Source organism: Mizuhopecten yessoensis, unplaced genomic scaffold (assembly GCF_002113885.1).
Source record: "Mizuhopecten yessoensis strain PY_sf001 unplaced genomic scaffold, ASM211388v2 scaffold716273, whole genome shotgun sequence".
Lineage (NCBI taxonomy): Eukaryota > Metazoa > Mollusca > Bivalvia > Pectinida > Pectinidae > Mizuhopecten > Mizuhopecten yessoensis.
The window spans coordinates 54,949-70,919 of NW_018480034.1; the positions used below are offsets into that span (position 1 = coordinate 54,949).

Sequence of the window (15,971 nt, forward strand, 5' to 3'; positions counted from 1 at the left end):
TTGTACGTAAAGTCAGTAACCTAAGGTCTCCGTTGTAACAAAGGGTCAAAGCTCAAACCATTATACGTAAAGTCAGTAACACTAGGGTCTACGTTATAACAAGGGGTCAAAGTTCAAACAATTGTACATAAAGTTAAGACCCTAAGGTCTACGTTATAACAAAGGGTCAAAGTTCAAACCATTGTACATAAAGTCAGTAACCCTAAGGTCTACGTTATAACAAGGGTCAAAGTTCAAACCATTGTACGTAAAATCAGCATCTCTTAGATCGTCGTACTGCTCCGAAATATTTAACAGCTAAACATTACCTCTCAACTTCTAAACAAGTAGCACCACTTGGAGCTGACTTCATATACAGCGGTAGGGAGGAAGAAAACACATTTTTATATGTTGAAAATATAATAATTTATTTAAAATATACAAGAATAAAGACATCATGATAAAAAAGCATTTCACTCATTCAACCATACACCACCCATGGTCTTGATTGTGATAAACATGTCCACCACATACTTCGTATGTGTAAATTAAAGTCAAATATCAAATTTAGATTAAAAAAAAATATCCACTTGTCGCACCAACACGGAAGTGTAAAATAAATACTTATAAATACTCACGCGCCAGCTATTTAATTGTTCGTCTGCAAAAACTAATCAATTTCATATGAAATTGATCGATATATATATTATCTATTGATAAATAGCACGTACTGCCGAGGCTGATTCGTTTCGTCCCTTCGCCACGAAAAGACGAGCTTTAGTCACTTTCAATTATCGTTGTGTAAAAGACGAAACAACGAGAATTGGGGTTTCTGATTTTCGTCTTTTTGGGACGAAGCAACGAAAGTTAATTCTCAACAACGAGAGTTCAGGTTTGTTTCGTCTCTCTGCCCTGAAATCAGCCACCGTAACAAACCCATACTGAACTCCTCCTTAAACCACTACACCTTGTCCAGCACTGGGATAATAAGATTATTTCGGCCATTCTAATTTCTCTCATTCAGCATGATAACCAATATAAGGACAATCTGATGTATATAAAATTCCTATGTAAAAGTTCATCAGCTAAGAATCCCGAGTGCATGAGTGCAATGGATTTGATATTTAGCCAAAGCTTGAAAAAAAGTTCACGATAAGGTATCAACTTTTATAAAGTACGCTACACTTAAAGCACAGGCTCCACACGTTTATAATAATACTAAGTCGCAGGCTTCAGACGTTGGTGATCAGAATGCTGGTGATTAGACTTAGTCACGGGCTCCAGACGTTGGTGATCAGAATGCTGGTGATTAGACTTAGTCACAGGCTTAAGACGTTAGTGATAAGGCTAAGACACTGGTAAGTATACTAAGGCACAGGCTCAAGACGTTGCGGTGATGATACAAAGCACATGATGATATAAAAGTTGGTGATTTAGAATAAGGCACAGGATATAGACGCTTGTCATTACACTATACGCCGGTGTTGAGATTCAAATTATAAAGACACCAGCTCATAACGCTGATGAATAGACTAAGGCGCCAGCTCATAACGCTGATGAATAGACTAAGGCGCCAGCTCATAACGCTGATGAATAGACTAAGGCGCCAGCTCATAACGCTGATGAATAGACTAAGGCGCCAGCTCATAACGCTGATGAATAGACTAAGGCGCCAGCTCATAACGCTGATGAATAGACTAAGGCGCCAGCTCATAACGCTGATGAATAGACTAAGGCGCCAGCTCATAACGCTGATGAATAGACTAAGGCGCCAGCTCATAACGCTGATGAATAGACTAAGGCGCCAGCTCATAACGCTGATGAATAGACTAAGGCGCCAGCTCATAACGCTGATGAATAGACTAAGGCGCCAGCTCATAACGCTGATGAATAGACTAAGGCGCCAGCTCAAGATGCACTTAGGATATACGCTCCCTTAATTTGACATAAAGGATCACTTATACACCTTATATCATCAAGAATGCAAGCAATCATTTATGAGATAATGGTAATTGAAAAACTAAGGGAGATAAATCTAACAGAACTCTCGGGTAAAAGTGAATCATTCTGTGTGTCTGTTTTACAATAGAACAAAAGCTATTATGTCCAACCCATTTACTGACATAAGCATCCTTGCCGATGCCATCTACACCTGTACCTCACACCAACAAAGCATTACATCACTCTTCATCACAGTCGACATTTAAAATATGCTTCCCTGCGTGATCTTAATTTTACGGAGAAAAGTGTTTGTTTTTTATTCTAAACGATGCCATCCGATATCACACTCAATCAATTTTAACATTCTTAATGAAAAAAGGCCGATGCAGAGTTCGAAAAAAATATCGACGTTGTAAGATATCATATAACATTTTGCTCCCTATTCACCTGTTGAGTTCACCAGGGTCCGCTAAAACTGACCATAATATGCTGGCTTTATATTTTTTGTTCATAAACGGCGACCGACAAGCCTTTTGAAGCCGGCGGTACATATACTTATGGTCAGTTTTAGCGGACTAAGTTTAGAACACAGAGAAATTATGTTGATACGACGGTAAGTCGACTATAGTGCTAGTTCTGATGCTGTACGTCGAGCCCATGGGGGTGGGGATGAGAGTGTGATCTGGAACAACGCCCCTACCCAAGGGCCAACCCTCGCACCCGCTGTCGATGTCTGTCCAAGGTTGAGAACGGATGTATCTATCCTCGCATTCCGGACACCTGAGCGGCATCAGTGGGTACCGCTGGCCAGCTACATCTGTAAATCAATCAATGAAATGTACAATTAATGAGGACTCTCATATTTTACTAAGAGGGTATCCACAATCGTGAACCGTCGGCACTTTCCGTAAACGACATTTTCTCGAAAATCTCGTTTACGGATAGTACCGAAGGTTCCCGATTGATGGTATCCAATGAGTAAAGATTTCTTATCCGAATGAGTTATACATTCATGAGATGAAATAGAAATCATAATAAATTATTATTTATTTGATACCCTCTTTGTAAAATATCAATATCTACCCAATTCATGAATTAATACCAAATTATTAACATATTTTCATTCTCAAAAATATATAACATCAACAAGTAAGGGGATTTTGTTTAGTTTAAAATCAAAGAATTCGAATGATTTTTCCCCAATCTGACACAATCTAGTGGCAATTGCACGGCAGATGGATTATAACAACACTGTATATTTCTTGACCATTTTGTTTTATTTCGGGATATATCTCGTTTTTCGTGTTAGTTCGTGAAATAAACCCCAGATGTTTAAACTGTCGAATTCAAAATTTCACGAATAAATCATTTTGTAATACAATCCCGAAAATCTTCAAAGTATGTATATATTTATAACGTGACCAATTTGATCATGTTTTTTGTTTGTTTTTGTTTTTATGTTATCTACTTAGTAATATTTTTTTAATGCATATTATAACGTGTAATATACATCTAAGCCGACCTTTTCACTCAAAATTATTTAATTATCTTTGAAAGTCTTTAATAAGTGTTAGCCAATATATATTACGTCACAGAACTTACCACCACAAATTGTGTAAAACAAACAAAGACCTTTTTATCAAAAGGAAGGAATGAAGAGTAGCACCCTTCTATGAGTAACGGAAAATCTCATACGGAAGTAATCAGAATTGCCGGTGCTGAGATAAAATTTGTTTTTCATTGTCCGTGAAATATATACAACGCTAACTATTGATGACATCGGACACCATTTATAGCCAAGCTGGAATGTATACCCCCTTTTTATCTTAGCTCCTGTATAATAACGTCCACGCTGGTCGGCTATGGGTTTACATAAAGAAGGCCATCTGGTCGAGAAGAAAGTCCGCTCCCTCGTTTACGGTTTCTTGGTTCACACTAAACCCGACACCCAACTAGATCCAGATTCACTCTTGAACTTATTACGCCAATCAAAACGATGCCAGAACAGCTGGCTCCCATGCAGTTTTATTTAGTGGCTTAATCACAACGTGAATGGAAGTCATTCGGTGATGGGTGTCCTTACACGTATTTTATGTGTTTCAGCAATATAATGTTCGAGTGTAGGTCCTTAGGGTGAAGGACTAGAAATATGAGTTTCAAACGCATTCAGTCATTTCGTATATCATTCCATTCATTTCAGCACATTGGGATATCATATAGTCTTCACAACCAATAGGCCGGCGTATCTTCATAATCAAAGAGTTCCGCTGTCGATAAATTGAGATTGGAGCCCTCGGATTTCGAAGATACGCCGGCATATTGGTTTTGAAAGAGTCAAGAAGATGTTGTTGTTTTTTGTTTTCTAAATTGTCTGCGTATAATTTTCAAAATTAATGAATATTATTCATATCTATATTTCAAATTGAAATGGCTTCATCGAAAAAACTATTTGAGAAAACACTAGTTTGAAATGTTAACATTTCAGCAAATCGATGAAAGGAGAATAGATGTTAAAATATTTTAAAATGAAATTGACTTGGTTTCGGAGCTGAGATACAGTACCGGTCCCGTTTGTTGTGTTTGGAGCTCGGTTTGAAGTTTGATCGACAGGAGATGGGCGTGGTCCTTTCTTGGAGGCGTCGGGTTTCTTACGTCGACAGCAGCAGACGATGACAACAATAGCAATGACGACACCGCATGACGTCACAGCGGCGATGATGCCGAGCACTGGGACGATGGCCGTGCAGCATTCCTCGTCCCCCTGGGCTGAGGTACAGCACCCGTAAGGACACGCTTCACATTCTCCGTCGGTCACTAAAATGTGAAAGAGATATTCTAAACGATATTTGGGTCAACTAAATCACAAATTTGTATCACCCGTTAAATTATTTCTATTTCTATTCAACAGTTTGCGTACTTAAATTCCATAATCATGTATTCAAGAAATTATATCATAGACGTCAGTCATACTCTGTTTGGGGTTTAACGTCCTCGTTACAGCCGGGGTCATATGCGGACTGATGCGGAAAACAGGAAAAATGGAAAGGAAAGAGGTCATAGCGGTATACCTTTTCTCTTGAATGAACGTTTCCGCTTTAGCTATTGGTTCTGGATATATAACTTTTCAATACGAGCCTGTATTTCACAAAAAAATATGTTGATAAATAGACTGCGTTTTATATATTTAAATATACAAAATATACTGTTATCTCAAAGCTCTCTCATTACGACCTAGCCTCTAAAATACACTATTTAAAAGCTGTTTTTATCACAGGGGCCAGACAGTTTGACATACGATGTATCAATGTACAATCTGTAGGTGGCGCCGTTTGACTTTTCATTCATCATTCTGCCCCGGCAGGGATGGTACATGTCCAATCACAGGGGCACGCAACTACTATTAATATTGGTCTTGTTAGACTTTCAGTCTGTGGGTACGGTATTGGGATATGACGTACATGTAACCAGCGACTGAAAGTCTAACAAGATCAATATTAACAGTAGTTAATAGTAGTTGCGTGCCCCTGTGGTCCAATTATATATGTACATGTAGGTAAATGTACTATCACTGGTTCAGTAGATGGTATTATCCATTCAATATGTGTCACCGATTCAATTACGTACGCAATATTATTGATGGAATCAGTGATAATATTGATACAATTATGTACAGTATCGATATTATCGATTTAATTATATAAGATGACACTATTTCCCCTTTGTTCTCATAGCCTCGATCATAATCACGTGGAAGCCAGTGATTTGAGATATGGACTACTTTTAGAAACAGTAGGTTAGTTAATCTCTTTATGACGTCATTTCATTTGTGACGTCACAATTCTCTGTGCAAAAAAAGGACTTTATTTCAGTGAATATGTTGTTGAAACATTGAAATTGACCGAGACGAATAAATAGTGACCCGATGTTACTATTTATAGAAACAACATGTTAATAGTATGATAATGACGTCTCTTCAATTCAGCATCATTTGATATTCAATATAACAATTATGGACTTTTTGTTGATATGGTGAATTGAATCGATGATATAATATACTAAAAAAAATAAGTTGAAGTGAACATTATGGGTAAATAAACATGAATAGTGATGTTAACCGAAACGAGGTGGATATTTATAGATTTGTTAATTTATCACTCTTCAGGTTCATATAACCATACACTCACATCAACTGAAGTCCATACATGGTAGATACGCATATGATCGATTCAGTTATATACAGTTAAACATCACCATTTCGATTATGTACCCTACGTGATATTATCCATTCACAAATTTGGTATAAGTAATATCACCTATGCGAATTCGTGATGACATTGACTCGTTGAATAATTAAAGGCACCAGACAGGCCAACGTTAGTTAGTTGACGCATGTATAATACGAAACACTGTCAAAGATCAGCCCGTAATCTACTTAGGTCTCATGATAAATAACGATATGTGATCCGACCATCAGTTATACTAAAACCTGTTTATTTCCAACGCAAACGTTGAATCCTTATGACGTGTCGGTTAAGACAGTGTTTACTGTATAAACCGGTGTCGATGAATAAAAAACCCCACATACACTATCTTTTAATGAGTGTCTCGTCTCCATGACGCACACTCGGTATGACCAGAATATTCTGCGTTTTTATGACAACAAGGCCTGTATTATAGATTCCTCCGCATTGAAGCCATTTTGGTCTCTGTGGAGTATAACATATATTATGGCAAACAATACGTCGGTAGAGTACTTTCTTACCTTCAGCTTGTAGAAGAACCAGGAAAAACACCACAATTACAACTTCCATTTTGCCATTTCACAATCCACCGATCGTCATCATCTCAGGAAACCACAAACAAACACTTGTTTTAAGAAACGGAGTATATATCCCAGTTGTATATCTCCTGTACACAGGATAGCGGCGACCCAGCATCAGTTGCAGTCCCCGCTCTGGGCACCAGTGGTGAGAGCAAGAGGCAGATACAGAGTGACTATTATCTATATCCTGTATATTTACATATCTGTCCATCCATCATCACGAGCGATAGATAACCAATAGACGCTGTCAAACTACTTTTCTTCACGTGCGCTCGAGCTGTCGTCAGCGCGTGATCCATATCTCTGCCCGATGTCAATGAGCGTAACGATTTATTAACGGAACGTGCGTTTTTGTTTCTTTTTTTTTCTCTCGATTAGTCAGTGAATAGTTATCATTTTACAGAGTAGGTATTATTGTCTATATAGGAGTGGAAAGTTTATAAGCCAGCATGGAAATTTCACTCAACAATTATTGATGTTATCGGCAGCGTATATTTTCTCACTTCCAATACTTATTATAATATGGTACGAGAAAATTGGGCTTTATTCCAATATAAACTCTGAAATCACGGAGTTTGGTTAGCGGTACCATAATCGAATCTCCACAACATCAAAGCCGACAATTTTCAAAAGTTTAAAAAAAAGTTTCACATAAGGCCAATTACTCGATAAGATGCTTGCTACATCGTTGTAAAAATGCGTCCAACAAGAGTTTAGCAATAACAAACTTTTGTGAAATATAATTTACAGTGTATGAATAGAATTTTGATCTGGTTTGTTAAATGAAGTATGAAATAATGCAAACAATTAGTTCTGTATATGGGATATTACTCTAATAAAAATCACATGTATCATCATGTGTAAGCTAGCATATAAACTTAACGCGAACAAACTTTATAGGTAAGATGTATAAGGTTGCATCAATCGGGAACCTTCGGCACTTTCCGTTAATGATTCTCGTTAACGGAAAGTGTCGACGGTTCCATATTAACCACAGGTTAATTGTTGCGAAATATGGATTAAGTCCTTAAGGGAGATAACTTATAATACAGATCATGTCGGTAAAATGTTTAAGTAGCATATAGCCTCAACTGTAACACAGAATGATATAATGGGTGAAGTAGGCATACATGTATATGAGTAAGTAAGGGGATGTCACGGAGTAAGTGAAACTATTAATACACTTTTGCTAGTTTATCTCTTTCTTTGAATTATTTGATACTATTTATAGAATGGATTTTTCACGCAAAAACCCCCGATTTATGGTCTTTCTGCAATGGATGCGATTTAATTCACTTTTCTCAGTTCTTTAGTTTATGATTCAGTCGTTTTCAATTGTTATTTTGTCTATATTTGATGAGATCAAATCATGTACGTTTTTTGCTAATATTCGTTTATACGACGTTTGTTGTCTTTTGTTCTCTATCTTGTTCTTTTAATTTTTCATTGTGTACGCTTATAACAGGAAACTATGAAAGTTTGATTTTACTAAAAAAAAAAAAAAAAAAAAAAAAAAACCGAAAGAAGCATACCCATTCTTGAATACAAGATATTTAGTTTGTTTCCTAGCTCTGAATGATGTATCAGTAATGTGTGGTCTGTTATTTACAAGAGGGTCATATACATAAGAAAGTATCACTACCCCTTCCAACATCCGGAAGTACCGACCCCGCCCACTCTATTAAAGAACATCCGGTGATACTGCCCCGCCCCCCTGTAGAGGGATTCCAGTTGCAAACGACTGCAAAATACACAGTTTATAAAACGAAATACTCTTTTCATATTCAAGCTGTTCAAAGTCCGTGGTAGAGTTAATGGAAGACAGTGAAATTATGACAAGATGCTATAGACACTATTTGTGAGATAGCCAAAGTGTCTCAAATGGTGTCAGATTCGACAAACTAATCTGAACAATGAGTATGTCCCACAGGGTGTCGGATTAGACATGTAAATAATAACTATGTGTAATGTCCCAAAGTATGTCGGATCAAACGGTAATCTGACTAGTACGTTGTGTCTCTGAGTGTTTCACATTAGACAGGTTAATCTGATCATTATGTTGTGTCCAACAGGATGTCAGGTTAGAAAGGTCAATATTACCAATATATTGTCTCACAGGGTGTCAGCTTAGAAAGGTCAATATTACCAATATATTGTCTCACATGGTGTCAGGTTAGAAGAGTGAATCTTACCAATATATTGTCTCACAGGGTGTCAGGTTAGAAAGGTCAATATTACCAATATATTGTCTCACAGGGTGACAGGTTAGAAGAGTCAATATTACCAATATATTGTCTCACAGGGTGTCAGGTTAGAAAGGTCGATATTATCAATATATTGTCTCACATGGTGTCAGGTTAGAAGAGTGAATCTTACCAATATATTGTCTCACAGGGTGTCAGGTTAGAAAGGTCAATATTACCAATATATTGTCTCACATGGTGTCAGGTTAGAAGAGTCAATATAACCAATATATTGTCTCACTGGGTGTCAGGTTAGAAAGGTCAATACTACCAATATATTGTCTCACAGGGTGTCAGGTTAGAAGAGTCAATATTACCAATATATTGTCTCACTGGGTGTCAGAATAGAAAGGTCAATATTACCAATATTTTGTCTCACTGGGTGTCAGGTTAGAAAGGTTAATACTACCAATATATTGTCTCACAGGGTGTCAGGTTAGAAGAGTCAATATTACCAATATATTGTCTCACAGGGTGTCAGGTTAGAAAGGTCAATATTACCAATATATTGTCTCACATAGTGTCAGGTTAGAAGAGTCAATATAACCAATATATTGTCTCACAGGGTGTCAGGTTAGAAAGGTCAATACTACCAATATATTGTCTCACAGGGTGTCAGGTTAGAAGAGTCAATATTACCAATATATTGTCTCACTGGGTGTCAGGTTAGAAGAGTCAATATTACCAATATATTGTCTCACTGGGTGTCAGGTTAGAAGAGTCAATATTACCAATATATTGTCTCACTGGGTGTCAGGTTAGAAGAGTCAATATTACCAATATATTGTCTCACTGGGTGTCAGGTTAGAAGAGTCAATATTACCAATATATTGTCTCACTGGGTGTCAGGTTAGAAGAGTCAATATTACCAATATATTGTCTCACTGGGTGTCAGGTTAGAAGAGTCAATATTACCAATATATTGTCTCACTGGGTGTCAGGTTAGAAGAGTCAATATTACCAATATATTGTCTCACTGGGTGTCAGGTTAGAAGAGTCAATATTACCAATATATTGTCTCACTGGGTGTCAGGTTAGAAGAGTCAATATTACCAATATATTGTCTCACTGGGTGTCAGGTTAGAAGAGTCAATATTACCAATATATTGTCTCACTGGGTGTCAGGTTAGAAGAGTCAATATTACCAATATATTGTCTCACTGGGTGTCAGGTTAGAAGAGTCAATATTACCAATATATTGTCTCACTGGGTGTCAGGTTAGAAGAGTCAATATTACCAATATATTGTCTCACTGGGTGTCAGGTTAGAAGAGTCAATATTACCAATATATTGTCTCACTGGGTGTCAGGTTAGAAGAGTCAATATTACCAATATATTGTCTCACTGGGTGTCAGGTTAGAAGAGTCAATATTACCAATATATTGTCTCACTGGGTGTCAGGTTAGAAGAGTCAATATTACCAATATATTGTCTCACTGGGTGTCAGGTTAGAAGAGTCAATATTACCAATATATTGTCTCACTGGGTGTCAGGTTAGAAGAGTCAATATTACCAATATATTGTCTCACTGGGTGTCAGGTTAGAAGAGTCAATATTACCAATATATTGTCTCACTGGGTGTCAGGTTAGAAGAGTCAATATTACCAATATATTGTCTCACTGGGTGTCAGGTTAGAAGAGTCAATATTACCAATATATTGTCTCACTGGGTGTCAGGTTAGAAGAGTCAATATTACCAATATATTGTCTCACTGGGTGTCAGGTTAGAAGAGTCAATATTACCAATATATTGTCTCACTGGGTGTCAGGTTAGAAGAGTCAATATTACCAATATATTGTCTCACTGGGTGTCAGGTTAGAAGAGTCAATATTACCAATATATTGTCTCACTGGGTGTCAGGTTAGAAGAGTCAATATTACCAATATATTGTCTCACTGGGTGTCAGGTTAGAAGAGTCAATATTACCAATATATTGTCTCACAGGGTGTCAGGTTAGAAGAGTCAATATTACCAATATATTGTCTCACAGGGTGTCAGGTTAGAAGAGTCAATATTACCAATATATTGTCTCACTGGGTGTCAGGTTAGAAGAGTCAATATTACCAATATATTGTCTCACTGGGTGTCAGGTTAGAAAGGTCAATATTACCAATATATTGTCTCACAGGGTGTCAGGTTAGAAAGGTCAATATTACCAATATATTGTCTCACAGGGTGTCAGGTTAGAAAGGTCAATATAACCAATATATTGTCTCCCAGGGTGTCAGTTTGAAAGGTCAATATTACCAATATATTGTCTCACAGTGTGTCAGGTAAGAAGAGTGAATCTTACCAATATATTGTTTCACAGGGTGTCAGGTTAGAAAGGTCAATAATACCAATATACTGTCTCACAGGGTGTCAGGTTAGAGAAGTGAATCTTACCAATATATTGTCTCACAGGGTGTCAGCTTAGAAAGGTCAATATTACCAATATTGTCTCACTGGGTGTCAGGTTAGAAAAGTCAATATTACCAATATATTGTCTCACTGGGAGTCAGGTTAGAAGAGTCAATATTACCAATATATTGTCTCACTGGGAGTCAGGTTAGAAGAGTCAATATTCCCAATATATTGTCTCACTGGGTGTCAGGTTACAAGAGTCAATATTACCAATATATTGTCTCACATGGTGTCAGGTTAGAAAGGTCAATATTACCAATATACTGTCTCACAGGGTGTCAGGTTAGAGAAGTGAATCTTACCAATATATTGTCTCACAGGGTGTCAGCTTAGAAAGGTCAATATTACCAATATATTGTCTCGCAGGGTGTCAGCTTAGAAAGGTCAATATTACCAATATATTGTCTCACAGTGTGTCAGGTTAGAAGAGTCAATATTACCAATATATTGTCTCACATGGTGTCAGGTTAGAAAGGTCAATATTACCAATATACTGTCTCACAGGGTGTCAGGTTAGAGAAGTGAATCTTACCAATATATTGTCTCACAGGGTGTCAGCTTAGAAAGGTCAATATTACCAATATATTGTCTCACAGGGTGTCAGGTTAGAAAGGTCAATATTACCAATATATTGTCTCACAAGGATGTCAGGTTAGAAAGGTTAATCTGACTAATGTGTTTAGCCCACAGGGTGTCGGACAAGACAGGTTAATCTGATAATTTTTCGTGCCCTAGATTAGAAAGGTTAATCTGATCAATATGTCGTGCCTTACAGGCTGTCAGATAAGACAGGTTATTTTGACCAATGTGTTGTGTCCAACAGTATGTCAGAATGGACAGGTTTCGTTGTATATGTAATATATATGTAAGATAATTCCTACATAGGCAACGAAATATGTGTAGAGGATAAGACAAGCAATTATTTGGCACAAAAAATTATATGAAATATTTTATTTCTCATAAATATATAGCAAGCATAAATACAATCTAGCTATGACCAATATTGGTCAAAAGTGCAACGAATGTACATCAGATCGAGGATGAGATCGATATGCCACCATCATACAAGATCGATGACGTTCAATTTGTCAACTTCCGTTCCATAATCGACTGATATCGATATTCTTCACGATGCCTGGTGGAATCAACCTGGAAAACAAAGTTATCGAATAATAACAAAGTGTACGTTCTCCACGACAAAATCTTACATCATTTGTCATGTGACGTCATTTTAAAACTGATTACCATAAAGTATGTTGACCACGTTAGTCATACGTTTCTTTAAACTTGTCAGTTTGTCTAATCGTGTCTGCTTAAAACATTCTTAGACATTACGTGTATCGAAAATAAGTCAAAAACGAGAATATTCCGCTAATCGGTAGTCCAACCAAGTAAAATGATACCGTGTGTATTCGAAAACGAGGGGCGGGCCACCCACTAGCGAGGGACGGTCTACCTACATCACGAGGGGTGGGGTAAATACCTAACGAGGGACGGGCTACCAACATCACGAAGGTGGGGTAAATACCTAACGAGGGACGGGCTACCTACATCACGAGGGATGGGGTAAATACCTAACGAGGGACGGGCTACCAACATTACGAAGGTGGGGTAACTACCTAACGAGGGACGGGCTACCTACATCACGAATGTAGGGTAAAAATACCTAACGAGGGACGGGCTACCTACATCACGAAGGTGGGGTAAATACCTAACGAGGGACGGGCTACCTACATCACGAATGTGGGGTAAATACCTAGCGAGGTACGCGCTTCCTACATCACGAGGGGTGGGGAGGGGCTGTCTTAAATCCTAGCAAAAATGACGGGACATCTGATCGACGTCCATTACAGGAAAACTTAACCCTGAAGATTTCATGTTCCAATATAAAGTAAATAAAACTAACTTTAAACACCCCACCCCATAGCAACATTGTCATAACATCCCAAAATCCTTATTTCTGATTTTATGTCCATAATAATCATGTTTATTTTTTTCAGAACAACTCATGTGCTTTCCAAGTTAATGATGCTCAGTTTTGTGAATTGTTGCATAAAATGTTATTGAAATAAACTGATTACATGTTTTGACAATTTAATCAAACTGCATTGTTCCTTGAAGGCCCTATATTTCCAATGGTTAAGTTATTCTGTAAGCTATGGGCTTTTAGAAACTTATGACAAACTACATGTGCCTACCTAGCGAGGGACGGGGTACCAGTAGTTGATCTGACGCTGGATGCACAGTGGGAACAGAACCATGTGTGCCTCCTCAAATCGCTGACAGAACTTCCTCTCCCAGTACAGGTTATCCTGTGGCAGCTCTTTGGTCAGTACCACGGACAGCTCTAGTCCGTAGTTAAACAACATCATGGCTTCTGACCGCTTGGCGAAATTGGCTTTGTCCCTCTTGCGACTTCCAGAAGGCTTCCAAAATGACCTCCTTTTGACCTGGCATGGGACAGTACCGCAGTGACGACAGCGTGAAGGCCCTGTTCATGCACCAATGACATGTATGTTAGGATAGAAGAAGAAAAACCAATAGATTGATTCAACATGAAACTATATCGTGTAGATCGGAACGACACGACCATCAGCAGTGCGATTCAGCCAAAGTGCCTTAAAAATGAAGTTTAAGTATTCAAATTATATCAAAAATTCAACGAGTGAGTTTACTGAATCGTTAGTATACTATTTATGTTATAAGAGCTATTTCCCTTGATGGTGCTTTCACGTTACGTCATTTCCCCGTTTTTCTAGGCTAATTTACTTTTTTTCCGTAATGTTGATAGAACTTAACGTCCTGTTAGAGAATTATCCAGTGTTTTCTCTGGTTACATTTATAAGCTATTTATATTTGTAACCGTGGCTCAGTTTTTGAGATAAAATAATGTATTACTTTTCATCCCAGCACAAAATATACGTTGACGCAATTCCTGATGACACAATGTTAAATTTTGCCGTAAAAATGTTTTGTCCAACTAACTCATTATGGTTAGAGTCTTATGAAACGGATAAGTATATTCATATATAAGCTGTATGCTAAATTTCATAAAAGCTGGACTGAAAATTAAGCAAGGAAAAATAATTTTCCAGAAGTAAATTACCATAAAATTCAATAGGAAAGTGACGAAAACGTTTAAGAATTTTGGCATTTTTTTTAAAATACAAGAAAAAACTTAGAAGGAAAGGAGGAACCAAAAGGAATGGCGTTGATGTATTTTTATATAATCACAAAATTGATACTTTAACATTTTAACTGCAATCATCAATATTACTTACGATTCCACCATGCGCGGACCATTAAAACCATGGCCGACCATCTCTCTTTGGCGCTCTTTCTGATCGACGGCGCATAGCCCAACAGCAGGGTTAGAAGCACACAGAGAAGGGTGCAGAATACCTCATTTCCAATTCGCTAGAATGATTATAAATGTGATCAGTTAATATTTCAGACCCTCTTTCTCGTTTCTCCTCCCCTTTTATTAATATTGATATATTTTTTTTATATCTTGTTCTGCCCTAAACTTTTTTCGTTTTTTGGATATAAAATTTGTATATTACTTGATGTAAAATATATTTCATAATATGTTTATACGGAGAAGATGCACAAAGTTGTTAGAACTTGTTTCTGATCCATTTGTCTGCACATAAAATAACTTTAAATCAAAATCAGTGTTTCAGACTCGCGAATTCAGATGGATAAAAAAAGCCCAGTGACGCGAACAAAAATGGGGTAACAAAGCGAAAAGATTATTTAATAACAACGGTGCAAAAATACTGAGCAAGGTGTCTTAAATATCAACAGGACATACATCAAAACTAAAATACATACCCAAGTCAAATCGGCAGATGTTGGACAAACTTTCTCAATTTCTGTTGCGGTGAAGTACTGGAAGAATCTTTTGGTGTATCCAGGCTCTAGCTCCACGCTAAACAAATAATACAAAATAATGATTAATTATTTCCAAACTTTGAATGAAACTATTCCTAAAAATTGAAAACGTGTATTCACGTTAGAAATAACACCATGCGTAATTTCAACTTACAATCAGTACGGAATAGATGCAAACTTACCACGTAAGGTCCCGATATACAGCAGGACCTCGGTGCACTGCGCTCATCATTACAACATATATCAAGAATAATTTGATATCCATTGTGGTAATCCAGGTATTAATACAAAAAGATAATTTCAGGGGAGAGACTGATCATCTCCGCCTTTGCCGATTGCTAAGCAGCTAAGCAACAAGTATCTGACGTCACAAAAGACTTCTTCCATCATTACGTCATGCAACTATCTGTTCACTGTGTGCGAAACGATGATACACTGATGACAATGGCATTTCTCTATAAATAAGTAATAACATTGTACATTTTTCTTACATGAAGGTGTCTGCCCCCAGTTTACAGCGACTGTGATCAATTCTTCTAGGAGTCAAATTTGGGACTGTAGCGACATTGAGCAATTTCGTTACGAGTCCATTTCGGGATTGTAGCGACATTGAGCGATTCCGTAACGAGTCAAATTTGGGACTGTAGCGACATTGAGCGATTTCGTTACGAGTCAAATTCGGGACTGT

General features: G+C 37.4%; 2 protein-coding genes across 2 annotated transcripts; both read right to left on the reverse strand.

The window, feature by feature from the left end:
- Positions 1-397: 397 nt before the first annotated feature.
- On the reverse strand, positions 398-6,906 carry LOC110442507. Its single transcript, XM_021486150.1, has 3 exons — positions 6,683-6,906; positions 4,483-4,734; positions 398-2,737 (listed from the first exon to the last, which is right to left on the reverse strand). Exons 1-3 carry the CDS (start codon positions 6,729-6,731, stop codon positions 2,502-2,504), a joined length of 537 nt encoding a protein of 178 aa, XP_021341825.1. The 5' UTR covers positions 6,732-6,906; the 3' UTR covers positions 398-2,501.
- Positions 6,907-12,346: 5,440 nt separating this feature from the next.
- Positions 12,347-15,611, reverse strand: LOC110442493. The gene is made up of 5 exons (XM_021486134.1): positions 15,466-15,611; positions 15,224-15,320; positions 14,671-14,806; positions 13,588-13,880; positions 12,347-12,538 (listed from the first exon to the last, which is right to left on the reverse strand). Exons 1-4 carry the CDS (start codon positions 15,546-15,548, stop codon positions 13,588-13,590), a joined length of 609 nt encoding a protein of 202 aa, XP_021341809.1. The 5' UTR covers positions 15,549-15,611; the 3' UTR covers positions 12,347-12,538.
- Between the last annotated feature and the right edge of the window lie 360 nt (positions 15,612-15,971).